General features: G+C 46.4%; 1 protein-coding gene across 1 annotated transcript; it reads left to right on the top strand.

The window, feature by feature from the left end:
- The first annotated feature begins 2,574 nt into the window (after positions 1-2,574).
- Positions 2,575-9,457, top strand: TRIM25 (tripartite motif containing 25). The gene is made up of 8 exons (XM_057418611.1): positions 2,575-3,251; positions 4,270-4,365; positions 4,804-5,037; positions 5,503-5,659; positions 6,302-6,379; positions 7,509-7,535; positions 7,896-7,991; positions 8,664-9,457. The coding sequence occupies exons 1-8, from the start codon at positions 2,673-2,675 to the stop codon at positions 9,194-9,196; spliced, it is 1,800 nt and encodes a 599-aa protein (XP_057274594.1). The 5' UTR covers positions 2,575-2,672; the 3' UTR covers positions 9,197-9,457.
- Positions 9,458-11,212: the final 1,755 nt, after the last annotated feature.

Here is an 11,212-nt window from a genome sequence, read left to right as displayed (position 1 = left end):
CACCTGGAAAATTGTCCATTATGGTTTAGCTGACACGTGCTCCGATGAGTGCACTATATAATGCACATATAGTGACTATATTCAAACATTGCATGCCATCACACTGCCCCTATTAAAATCTCTTGATTGTGAAGGAATCATTTTTATATCAGTAAAACCAATGTGTGTATTGCAGTTCTCTTTAGTTGCTGTTATTTTGTGCCAGAATTTGCTTTTTAGAGCAGATTCATGTGTGGCCATTCTTGCAAACTGGACAAAAAGCAAATTCCAGAAGTGTAGCACTGTCGTGCTGAGACAGATGGGATTAATGGAGAGACTTTTTTTTTTCCCCTAAAGGAAACTGTTAGTTTTGAATTCTGATGAAATTGCAAAAGCTAAATATGCAAGGATTTCACAACACTTGAGAGCAGGATTTGCCTCTTGTTCCACTGCCCACAATGTTTTGGCTACATGTTAAATGGATAGAGTCCCTCTGGCTGTAAGGAACAGATGATGCTTGAAAAAAAATATACCCACAAAAGAGGATGTTATAAAGATAAAATCCTGAGGTTTATTTATCCATTGTTAGCAAGTTTGGGTGAAACTACTGCTTCAATGCACAATTTACGTCAAATTGAATTATGTGCAGCCTGAGGGAGCTGGCTGAGCACCCTCCCTGTCACACCCATCCACCCAAGGCCTAAATGGGGGAGATGCGGAAAAGGACAGAACATGCATGTGAAGGAATTTGGAATTCTCATTTTGATAGGAATATTGTACCACTGCATATTAAATCCAAAAAAGTCAAACTATCAGAAAACCTGCCTCCATATTTGCTCTGCCATGTGTACACGAGGAATAGTTCTACTGTACTTCCAACTTCCTGCTCAAGCTCCGAGTGGCACTTTGAATACCTAGTATGTGGGCAAAGGGTTAGATTCAGTTCAGAACCACGTGAAGAAGTTCTCAAGGAATTGAAAGGAGGCAAAGAGAGCAGCAACTTCAGTAGCTATTTAAATGGTAAAATTCTTCACTAGTTTTTAATGCTAAGCATTGGTTTTTAGACTGCAGGAATGGTTAGGCTTATTCAGAACAGAAAAATTGCTCATCTGAGCTCTAAACACCTCGTGTTCTGTTCCAGAAGCAAAAAGCTACCACTGTGAGGGTGTGTATTTACCCTTTACATCTGCATACCTTTGTCTGCATCAGTAGGCATGAGGTGAGCGCTGCAGAAAATGCAGTGCTGAGCCTTTGGAAGAAGACAGTGGTGAAGCCCAGGAAGAAGTGCTTTGTTCACCTACAGAAGAATAACAATTGTAAATGTTAACAGCTGCTCTTTGGTCACATCTTTGGTAACACACTTCCTGGTGAGTACTGTCCTCTGCAGTCACTGTCAGCCACCGCCTCTCAGGCACCCTTCTGTGTTTCCATCTCCTCTGACAGCAGTTACAGGGTCCTGAGCTGCATATCCGAACAGTGCTGTAACTAAGTGGAGCTGCACCCATCTAAACCGGCCACCCTCCTGCAGCTCACACACCAACCCCCGAACTCTGCCTCCCCTCTGTTAACCCCAGCTCGTTGTCTCCTGTTGTCCCATGACTAAGCTATGAGTCAGAGTCCAGGACACCAACCCCTCCATAGTTCACCCTGAATGAGGATTACCAGCCTGGAGCACATTGTTGGTACAGGCAGAAGTCAATGTTATCTGTATGATGTAGGTTTACAGTGACTGTTCAGATTTAATTTACTCCTCTAAACTAAGTGGCTAGGAATTTCTTCCAATGCGGTACTTATAACAGACAAACCACAAAAGCCCCTTTCAAGTGCTTTATATGATTCCTGAACATTTTTTGAAGTCTCTGAGAGCTAATGCCAATGTAGAACCCCCACAGCTGCCTGCAAATACCTTCTTTACGACATTACAAGGAACATCAGCAGTTCTCCACAAGGTGTCCTTTGGCCACTGGAAATGAAGTTAAGAGCAGATGGCTTCCTCTGCTGCAGACCACCAGACTGCTTAAATTCTTGGTGGAGGGCTCACAGGCTTTGTGCCGGGCTGCTCCATTTCATTTATTGGCAAGTGTGGAAGGCACTGAAGAAGTCCCTGCGACATCAGAGATCAGGGCAGATGAGGGAGCATGAGGAGGTCATTGGAAGAATTTGGAGTCAGGTTCGTTAAGACAGAGTATTTGCACACATGGCTATTCAGCATCCAGTGTTCCTGCTAGAAACAGCAATTATTCAACAGACTGAGGGGAAAAAGAGAAAAATTGAGCAAGTACCCTCCGTTCAGATGGTTTCCACGCTCACAGTGCATTGACCTGCGCGCTTCACAAACAACAGCTTATTTGCTCTTCCCCAGCCCGGTACTCGCAGGAACGCAGCCGGGGCTGGCGGCAGCTCGGGCTGAGCACGGTGGCCGTCGGGGTCACACGTGGCAGCGGTGAACGAGGCCGCAGCAGCGGGGCTGTACTGAAGGGGCTCCGAGGACTGGAGGCGGGGGCGTGAAGGCGGCCGGGGGTGCGCTCCGGGGCGGCGATGAGAAGCGTCACCGTTCCTTGGGTGGGTGGGTCCCCGGCGGCAGCTCGGCCAGGCCCGGGGCTGCCGTCCCTCCCATCGGGGCGGGGACGGGCCGCGTAGATACCGGGAAAGCTCCTGCCCAAGTTTCGATTGTGGTAGCAGCAGCCGCGGCCATGGCGGAGTCGGGATTGTCAGTGCTGGAGGAAGAACTGACCTGCTCCATCTGCCTCTGCCTCTTCAGCAGCCCCGTGACCGTGCCCTGCGGGCACAACTTCTGCGCCTCCTGCCTGCAGCGCTTTTGGGCCGGGGTATCGGAGAACTTCAGCTGCCCGCAGTGCCGGGCTACTTTCATGGGCCGCCCGCAGCTGCAGAAGAACACGGTGCTGTGCCGGCTGGTGCAGCAGCTCCAGGGCTGCACCGAGGCCGAGGAAGAGAAGGAGGAGGAGAAGGAGAAGGAAGAGGGCCCTGTGCTCTGCGACACCTGCCTGCAGGCACCCGCCGTGCGGACCTGCCTCACCTGCACCGCGTCCTTCTGCGAAGAGCATCTGCGGCCGCACCAGGAGAGCCGGGCCTTCCGCGACCACCAGCTCTGCCCGCCGCTGCGCGACCTGCAGCAGCGCAAGTGCCCGCAGCACAACAAGCTCTTCGAGTTCTTCTGCAGCCAGCACGGCAGCTGCATCTGCTCCCTCTGCCTCCTCGGACACAAGTTGTGCAACACCAGCCCTCTGGAGCTGGCCAAAGCCAGTGCCGAGGTGAACGGTGGGGGCAGCCGGCTCCTTCGGGGGTTCTGGGAGAGGGACCAGAGGGGAGCTCTGGTCCCCGAGGGCCTGGTGGAACCCTGGGTGCTGGTCATGGGCTCTGGTACGCAGGGGGGAGGCTGGACCAAGACTTGGACTGTAAATCTCGTGCCTGGCCTTGGCAAACTGTTATCGGCCCTCCAAAGCGTGCTACAGTATATCTTCAGTCATTCCTTGTGTGTTCCTCCTCTCTCCAAGACGGTGCTCCCAGGATCTGGGAAGGCGCTGTCACAGAGTTGAGGGCCAGTTCCTGGTTTGGGCTGGGCTGTGGCGAGGCCACCTCTGTGGGTGTCCCCCCAACGCTGAGCCCCTCTGCTGCTTGCTGCATGGGGGTCACTGTGTGGCCTTACTGTGTATATTCTTAAGAAACAAACAATTACAAAAGCAGCCAAGGGAGAGCTCTAGTATAAAAATAATATCCTCCTAGATAAAAGCCAGGAGGAGGTTCTCCATGGAGTGGAAGGGCAGGAAACGTGACCTTCCTGTCTTAGAGTGCAGCTAAAAATCAGAGGGTAGATGCATGCCTGAAAAGTTTACATGGCCAACCTCACAGCTGTTCAGCAAGCATGTATCCTGCTTGTTCTCAGAAATCCTCCTGATTTGGCTTAGCAGCACCTTGAACTAAAGAAGTCCAGCCTGAGAGCTAATGTGAAGTATATTCTTGGCACTGAGAACTGCTGTGCTGGTAAAAGCACTTGGTCCGTGTCGAGTGAGTCAACAGCATGCATCTTGCTGTTGGGAGAGGTGGAGCTGTGGGGAGGGTGCAGGCTCCACAAGCCACACTTATTTGGGAGAGTGCTTTTGCATCCCCTAAGGTTTAAGAAGCAGTAGGTTTAAAACCAATAGTACTAAATGCTTACAATGGTGATTTAAAACTTCCTGCAGAAATGATTCTTACCCCAATAAGCATGACCTGACAGAGCAGACATAGCAATTGCTTCTCTGAAATACTTCCTGATCTATCCTATTGCAGGCGGCACTGAAGAAGAGACTCACAGAGCTGTATAATCAGAATGAAAAAGCTACTCGGGCAATGAACACTTTGAGAATGAACCAAGGCCAAGCTGCTGTAAGTGGGTAACTGTTCAAAATGCTGTCAGGTTGCTTGGCACACACTGGCAACTGCATGTCATTCATGCTTGTACCCTTGGGACAACGGCTGTAGTACTGAGGTTGCATTGGCAGGAACAGAAAGGGGGTGTTCTGGCAGAGCCAGGCAGCTCCATGGGAGAGCACGGCATAGCTGCATTCTGATGCTGGTAACCACTCAACAGCACAGCCTGGCCACTGCCCCATGGCTGGGGTCTGGAGACCCAGAATTCTCCTAAATTCTTGGGAGTAAAGGAGCTTTCTTTCTAAACTACATAGAAACATAGAGGTTTTCTGTTGCTTGTTTCAAGTAATTGAAGCCTATGTGTTCCTCAGAGGCTTTCCTGTGGTAGTAGTAAGCAGTACCTTGTCCACAAATTGTGCTTTTGAAACCAGTGTCTGTTTTTGTCTGCTCCAGGAGACAATTTCCAAACAGAAGGATATGATCCTAAGTAAGTTTTCAGAAATTAAAGCTTTAATTGAAGAAAGAGAAATTCAGATCTTGAAAGCAGTTGCAGATGAAGAAAACAGAGTTTCAAGTAAGTTTGAATATATTTATGGCATTCTGGGAAGTAAGAAGAATGAAATCCAGACTCTCTCTGATCAGATTGAGATGGCACTGACTGAAGTTGATGACCTTCTGTTTTTGAAGGTAATATGTCTTTAAATGTGAATCCAATCCTTCATGTTTCTAGAATGCAGAATAACAGAACCCTGCTGTGGTAGTCCTGCTCTCCAGAACAGTTACAAACAGTAATGCAGACATGTGCCAGAACCTGCTATAAACAGGTGTACTGAAAAGTACACAAACACTGATGAAGGAGGGCTGAAATGGTGTCTGGTAGCTTCCCCCAATTCGGCCACCACCTCTGCTGCAAGCAGCAGCGCCAGATGAGTGAGAGATCATCCCCATGAGCTGTTGCAGCTCTGTGCTGTGACATTGTCTGATAGCTCTTTCAGGTATCAGTTAAGAAACAATACATGTGGTTGCTGCTGAAATTTTGCCATGGGTCGTGCCTGGCTGTAGCCTTTGCTCCTTTGCACAACCTCACCCCATTTAAACTAACTTGGTTGTATTTTCCTATGTATGCATGAGATTTACGGTTTGTCATTTCAGAGAGCAACAGCACTACAAAAAACATCAATAAAAGATGCTTTTGTTCCTGTGGTTGAAATAGACCAAAACATGATACATTCCTCTTACCAGTCCGCCGTTAACCTTAAAGACACTGTGAAACTTTCAATGATGCCATCTGAAGAGAAAAATGTGGAAGGTACTGTATCACTGGGCAAAGTGGCATTTCCTGCCTTGGTTTTGAGCTTAAATGAGGGATCTTCCTCCTCCAATCTAAACAGAATTAAAAAACCCCCACAGAAACCTAAAAAAAACCCCACCCAAAACCCAGTGCAGCAAATACAGTCAGGTAAGATAAAGTGTGTCTTCCAAATTCTGTGGTCCTCTATTTCCACACAAAACTACTACAGTCTGGGCTAAACTAGGAGAAAAAATGTGCCAGTGTCTCTTCACTTTCATCTATAAGCTGATGAGTGTCATGGTACTCTGCCCTTCTGGCATAGCTCAGCCTTTATTTCTTACAATAACTTATGCTTCTATTACATAGCAGGGTTGGATGCAGTTAGGATGTGGATTTGAGGAGAGAGATAAAACACAGCGATAAGATGGTGGTTACCCAACTGTAAAGATGCTGATTGTGTAATAACAAAGCCCTACTTACCTGGTAAAGCAAACGTATCTTTTGGACTGGGACGTGGGTGTTTTCTATGCAGTTTCCATCTCTGCCAAGCATCACTTAAGTTCTATTCACATAACTGAAAAATAAGATTGAAAAATGTCTTTGCTAATGCCTTACTGTTCCTGGCAATACAAACCATAATGTGAAATATCACTATTGCAGCAGGAGTAACACCTGGAAAAACTAAGGCCCCTCCTGGGGCTCCTCGAAACAAAAACGTAAAAAAGCCTGCAGGACCGCGTAAGTACTAAAGAACATCATCCCCTCCTAACTGTGGTTTTACCATCAGATAACAATTCAGGGAGTTACCCAAGAGCTGTTTGCTTTTGTGGTGAGGCAGTGATAATACGTAGTGAGCACTTTGTCAGGAGAAGGGGAGGGTGTTTGGGCTGTTACTGAGAGCTGTAAAGCACAAGCTGCACGTATACAATGGTGCACATACCCTTGGTGTGTGATGATGGTGGTGGTCAGCGTGGCCTGTAAAGCAGAGCTGAGCCTCCCCAGCCTCTGGTTCTGACAGGGTGTTTTTCATTTGTACTACACATCTGTTGGCTTGTTTGATGGATTTGTGTGTACTGAATCCTGCTTATGGGCTGCTCATGGTCTCTTCTTTTCCTTTCCTCCTGTCCCAAGAGCATACCCACAAAGAGAACAACCCCTCAGCAGACCCAAGCCACTTTGCCAGGGGAGGCAGATAGCAGTAAGTGGTGATTAATAGCAGCCTTACTCAAACCTCTTACTGGCTATGTCTTGCCTATGGTCTAAGGTTGGGTGGATGGAGATGGTCTTCATGACAGGTTATACTGGGGCCTTCCAGTGTTGTTTTGTCCAGATACTGATACTAATGTGGCACTCAGCCTGTTTGGAAGATACTCCATATTCTCTTTTTGAAATAAACCCAAGTGTTAAGAAACTACTTCTGTTCCTTCCACTGAGCTCCTGACACATGGTCCTTCCCATTCACAAGTTCTGGATGTGGAGCACTCGGTAGGGTCTGTTTGGGATGCTGCAGTTGAATGGATGCATAGCTCTTGTTGCATTAGAAGTTCTGTTGCAAAAATTAAAGGAATAGTCTATGTGCCTCATGAACAGACTTACTACTACTTACCCTAACAGACTACATCCTGAAGCAGAGCTGAAGCTCCTTCCAGGCTTATAACCTTGTGAAGTAGGAAGCAAATAGTAGGTTGTGCTTTACGAGTAGCTTTCCAGTATGGGAAACATGGCTTCAACATGCTGGACTGTCGGCTTTATCTACTGCTGCAGCTTCACAAGAGCCATGATGATGGTGTTACAGCAGGCATAGTCTATCAGTGACTTCTCAGTCTCAGTCGAACTCACAGTTCACTCTTTTTATTTTCCCCTACAGAGGAGAAAAAGAAACCTGCTAAAACTGGTGAGTCCAAACTTTGAGCACACTTACTCTAATTTCCACTGACTGCTCTTACAATGGTAAGCAGATGGTCACTAGTATTGGTGTATTAAGCAGAAGTTCAACTCTGCTCTGAGAAGTCTCTTACTAGCCACTGTGAGAGTGATCAAGCACTGAAAGAGGTTGCCTAGACAACAGGGGGTTTTCAAAGCTTGACAAGGGATTGAGCAACCTGAGCTAATACTGAAGTTAATGCTCTATGGAGCAGGAGGCTAAACCAGATAACCTCTAGAGGCCCACTCCAGCTGAGTGTGCCTGGGATGGTGTGCGAAATATGCAGGGTTTCTTCCCAACACCAAACTCTCTTTTCTCCTGTTGGCACAGCACCAGCCACGGGAACACCAACTGCTGCAGCTGCCGTCCAAGTTAAAGAGCTTCTTGACATCTTCCTGAAGAAATCCAGAGAGGAGCTTTTGCAGTGTAAGACACCCAATGTTATGCTACTTAAAGATGAGCTACTTAAAGATCTGGGGTTATGTGCCCTCTATAGTTACCTGACAAAAGCACTTTTGGGGGGTTTTGGTTAGCTTAGGAGGTTATCAACTGGCTGTTACAAATGAAGGAAATTTGGGGAGTAAAAGGGGGCAAGAGGTTTCTAAGTGGTTCTTTTGCCAGGTGAATCAATTTTATCTTCAGTATTCATGTATCTTTACAAAGGTAAATCAAGTTTTCTCAGTAATGGCTTCCCCCAGAATGACTGCATTAGGGTGGCCTAGAAACATGAGGTAATGCACTGGATTTTCCTTTGAAACGAAATTCAGGCTTTCATGGGAGCCCATGATGGCTTGCTTAAGATACTGTACCTTTCACTGCCAGATCAGCAATCCCCTTCTTCTGCCACCATGTATCTGGGTGGCAAAGGAATCCCATGAAGATGAAGGAATAAAGAAAACTTGCCCTCCATTTGCCTGCTTTCTAACACAGATTTGCAGCTGATCCCAGTAGCTGTTACCGTGTACCTAAGAACTGCCTGCACTGTGGAGGAGAGCAGAGCAGGGAGATAAACACACATAGGAACAAGTGCCTAGGCAGGACAGTATAAATAAGAATATTTTGTCCTTCAGTACCTTCACATGATTCATGCCATTGCAGATGCTGCTAACATCACGCTGGATTACAACACAGCTCATAACAAAGTGATTCTGTCTGACAGACACACCAAGATGTCTGTCTCAGACACCCCCATGAAGTATAACCAGCTCCCTCAGCGCTTCACTGATTGTTACCAAGTGCTGGGGTTCCAGTCCTTCAAGAGAGGCGTCCACTACTGGGAAGTGGAAATGCAACAGAACAACTTCTGTGGCATTGGCATCTGCTATGGCAGCATGGAGCGGAACGGGCCGGAGAGCCGCCTGGGCCGGAACAGCCATTCTTGGTGTATTGAGTGGTTTAATAACAAAATATCATCCTGGCATAATGATGTTGAAAAGTGCTTACCCAATACAAAGGCTACCAAGATTGGTGTGCTGCTCCACTGCGAGGCAGGGTTTGTGATTTTCTTGGCTGTGGGGGAGAAGCATAACTTGATCTATAAATACAAAACCGAGTTTACTGAAGCCCTGTACCCTGCCTTCTGGTTATTTTCCAGTGGCACTGTTCTGACTCTCTGCCAACTAAAAGAGTAAGGTCTCATATCTTAATTAAGTTTGCCTAAGTACTTCCATGCAGATAATCAGGCCTGTAGCAGCTCTTTGTGTATCTCAGTCTAAGGAATGAAAATTATTAGGTCTTTTAAGCAGTTTGGGAAATCTGCTGATTCTTTGGTCTAAATTGCTGAAGTAGTTAGATAGTGATATAGTAAAATGATGATAGTAAAAACTGGGATGAAAGGTTTTGAAAAGACCTTGATTGTCCTTCTAAAAAGATATAAATTGTTGTTAAATGTCTTCAGTAGCTGCTGTGACTTTTGTGGCTTGTTCTAAAGGATCCCCAGAATTAGTTTTCAGATCTAAATGTGTTTCACAGGTAGCAATAACCCCTTTGAGAAAGAAACAGGAAGAATTCCTTGACAAATTCAGGTTCCAAGCTTTGAGGCAGATCTCAGTGTTGCCTTTTTCTCTGTCCTCAGACTGTTGCACATAGTCAGGATTTGCAATACACATGTTCTGGTGTATGAATCCATGAGATGGCACAGGCTGAGCTGTTAAGTAAGTTACGGTTTTATGACACTAAGTTATAAAATCTCATCAGAATGGAAATGCAGAGATTCTAGAGTTGACAGGGAAGAAATCGTGTCAGAATCACCAGGAAGTACCATCAGCATCAACTCTGAGACTGGGAATATGCCAGAGAATCTTCAGGAAGACATCCTGCAGAGCAGTAGCCTGTGCCCTGTGATAATGCAGTTTGTGGGTTGAAGCATTCTGTCTCATGTTCTGAGCCAGCACATGCTTCAGATCTTCACACTGAAGGCTCTTCAATTCTGTTTTTTTTTTGTGTGCTGAGGAGTTCAGGGAGAGCATTTTTGGCTTGCATAGGGAGCACAAATGTGCTGTTCACTTAAAGCAGGGTCTCCTGTGTGTCTTTCCTCTTTTGTGAGGTGGGATATTCTCTGCTGGTGTATCTTCAGTTGTTCATACGGTAGAAACTGGATTTTCTACATGTTATTGGGACTCTGACTGGAGGAGCCTCAAGACAGTGTGCACACTACCTAGAAAATGCTGCTTCTTCTCTGCATGAAGCCTATGGGCAGATAAGTGGGTCTTCTAAAACATACAGGGAATTAGAACAAAGGAGAATACCCATCCATTCCCCCTGGGATGGATTTTTAATTCTCCTGGTGTTCCTTGCTTTGGGTTGTGGTACGTTTTCAGAAGTCCTCACCATGTACAGAAGAATCTGCACTTCTTATGACTTTAAAAGAATCAGTAGGCAAGCAAGGTATTTGGATCTCATAGTTACTGGGCCTGTATCTTGTTGATGCCTCTGGACTTACTATGCTAGCTCTTATTTCTTACAGTAGCCCAGGAAGAACATTCTTGAAGCAGAGTATTCTTGGACTCTGATTTGTAAAACTTCCCCTTATGGGACTTGGTGAAATAGAACATAAAGCTACTGCTGGCAGTTTGGAAGGGACTTGTTAGGAAGCTCAGAACTCCTGTCCATTTCACATTAGCCAAAGTACTTTAGAGAGAGACTTGCAGGAATTCAGGTTTGGTGTCTCTATTTTTACTTGGTTTGTAAACTCTTAGTACTTTGTCAAGGATAGCAGGAATCTGATGAGATGCTTCCTTTTGCCCATCCTTTCTTTGGCCAGAATAGGATATGGAACTGGTGATGGACCTAAAAGTGCCAGGGCTGTCTTTGGAGTAGTTGTACTATCTCAAGGGTCTCAGCTTTCCAAAGCACACCCAGCACTAAAACGAAGCAGAACACTTCAAAAGGTGTGGGAGGAGGATGTGCACTGATACGAGCCAGCAACGAATGCAAAACCTTTTTCCCTGAACTTCCAGTTTTTCAGCAGTGAGGGACAAGAGCAGTTTCCTTTGAGAAATCCTGTCCCTTCAGCTGCTTGGCTGTGGCACAGTGCTGCAGATCCCTCAGCAGGGTCCTGGAAGAGCACTCTGTCTCCTTGGCCATGAGGAAAAACGTGCTCTGATGGTTTCTGCAGTGGAGAAAGTCCACATTTCCTGTTGCTTGCT

Source organism: Pezoporus wallicus, unplaced genomic scaffold (genome assembly GCF_028554395.1).
Source record: "Pezoporus wallicus isolate ANWC-B61680 ecotype Strahan unplaced genomic scaffold, APGP_CSIRO_Pwel_v1 contig_3710, whole genome shotgun sequence".
NCBI lineage: Eukaryota > Metazoa > Chordata > Aves > Psittaciformes > Psittacidae > Pezoporus > Pezoporus wallicus.
This window is presented reverse-complemented; position numbering and strand designations above follow the sequence as displayed.

Excerpts from the sequence above, each read along its gene's own strand:
- TRIM25 (XM_057418611.1), top strand. The coding sequence starts at position 2,673 with ATGGCGGAGTCGGGATTGTCAGTGCTGGAGGAAGAACTGACCTGCTCC. Across the intron at positions 6,380-7,508 it reads AAAAAAGCCTGCAGGACCGC|AGGAGAAAAAGAAACCTGCT; the intron begins GTAAGTACTAAA and ends TTTCCCCTACAG. Across the intron at positions 7,992-8,663 it reads CAGAGAGGAGCTTTTGCAGT|ATGCTGCTAACATCACGCTG; the intron begins GTAAGACACCCA and ends ATGCCATTGCAG.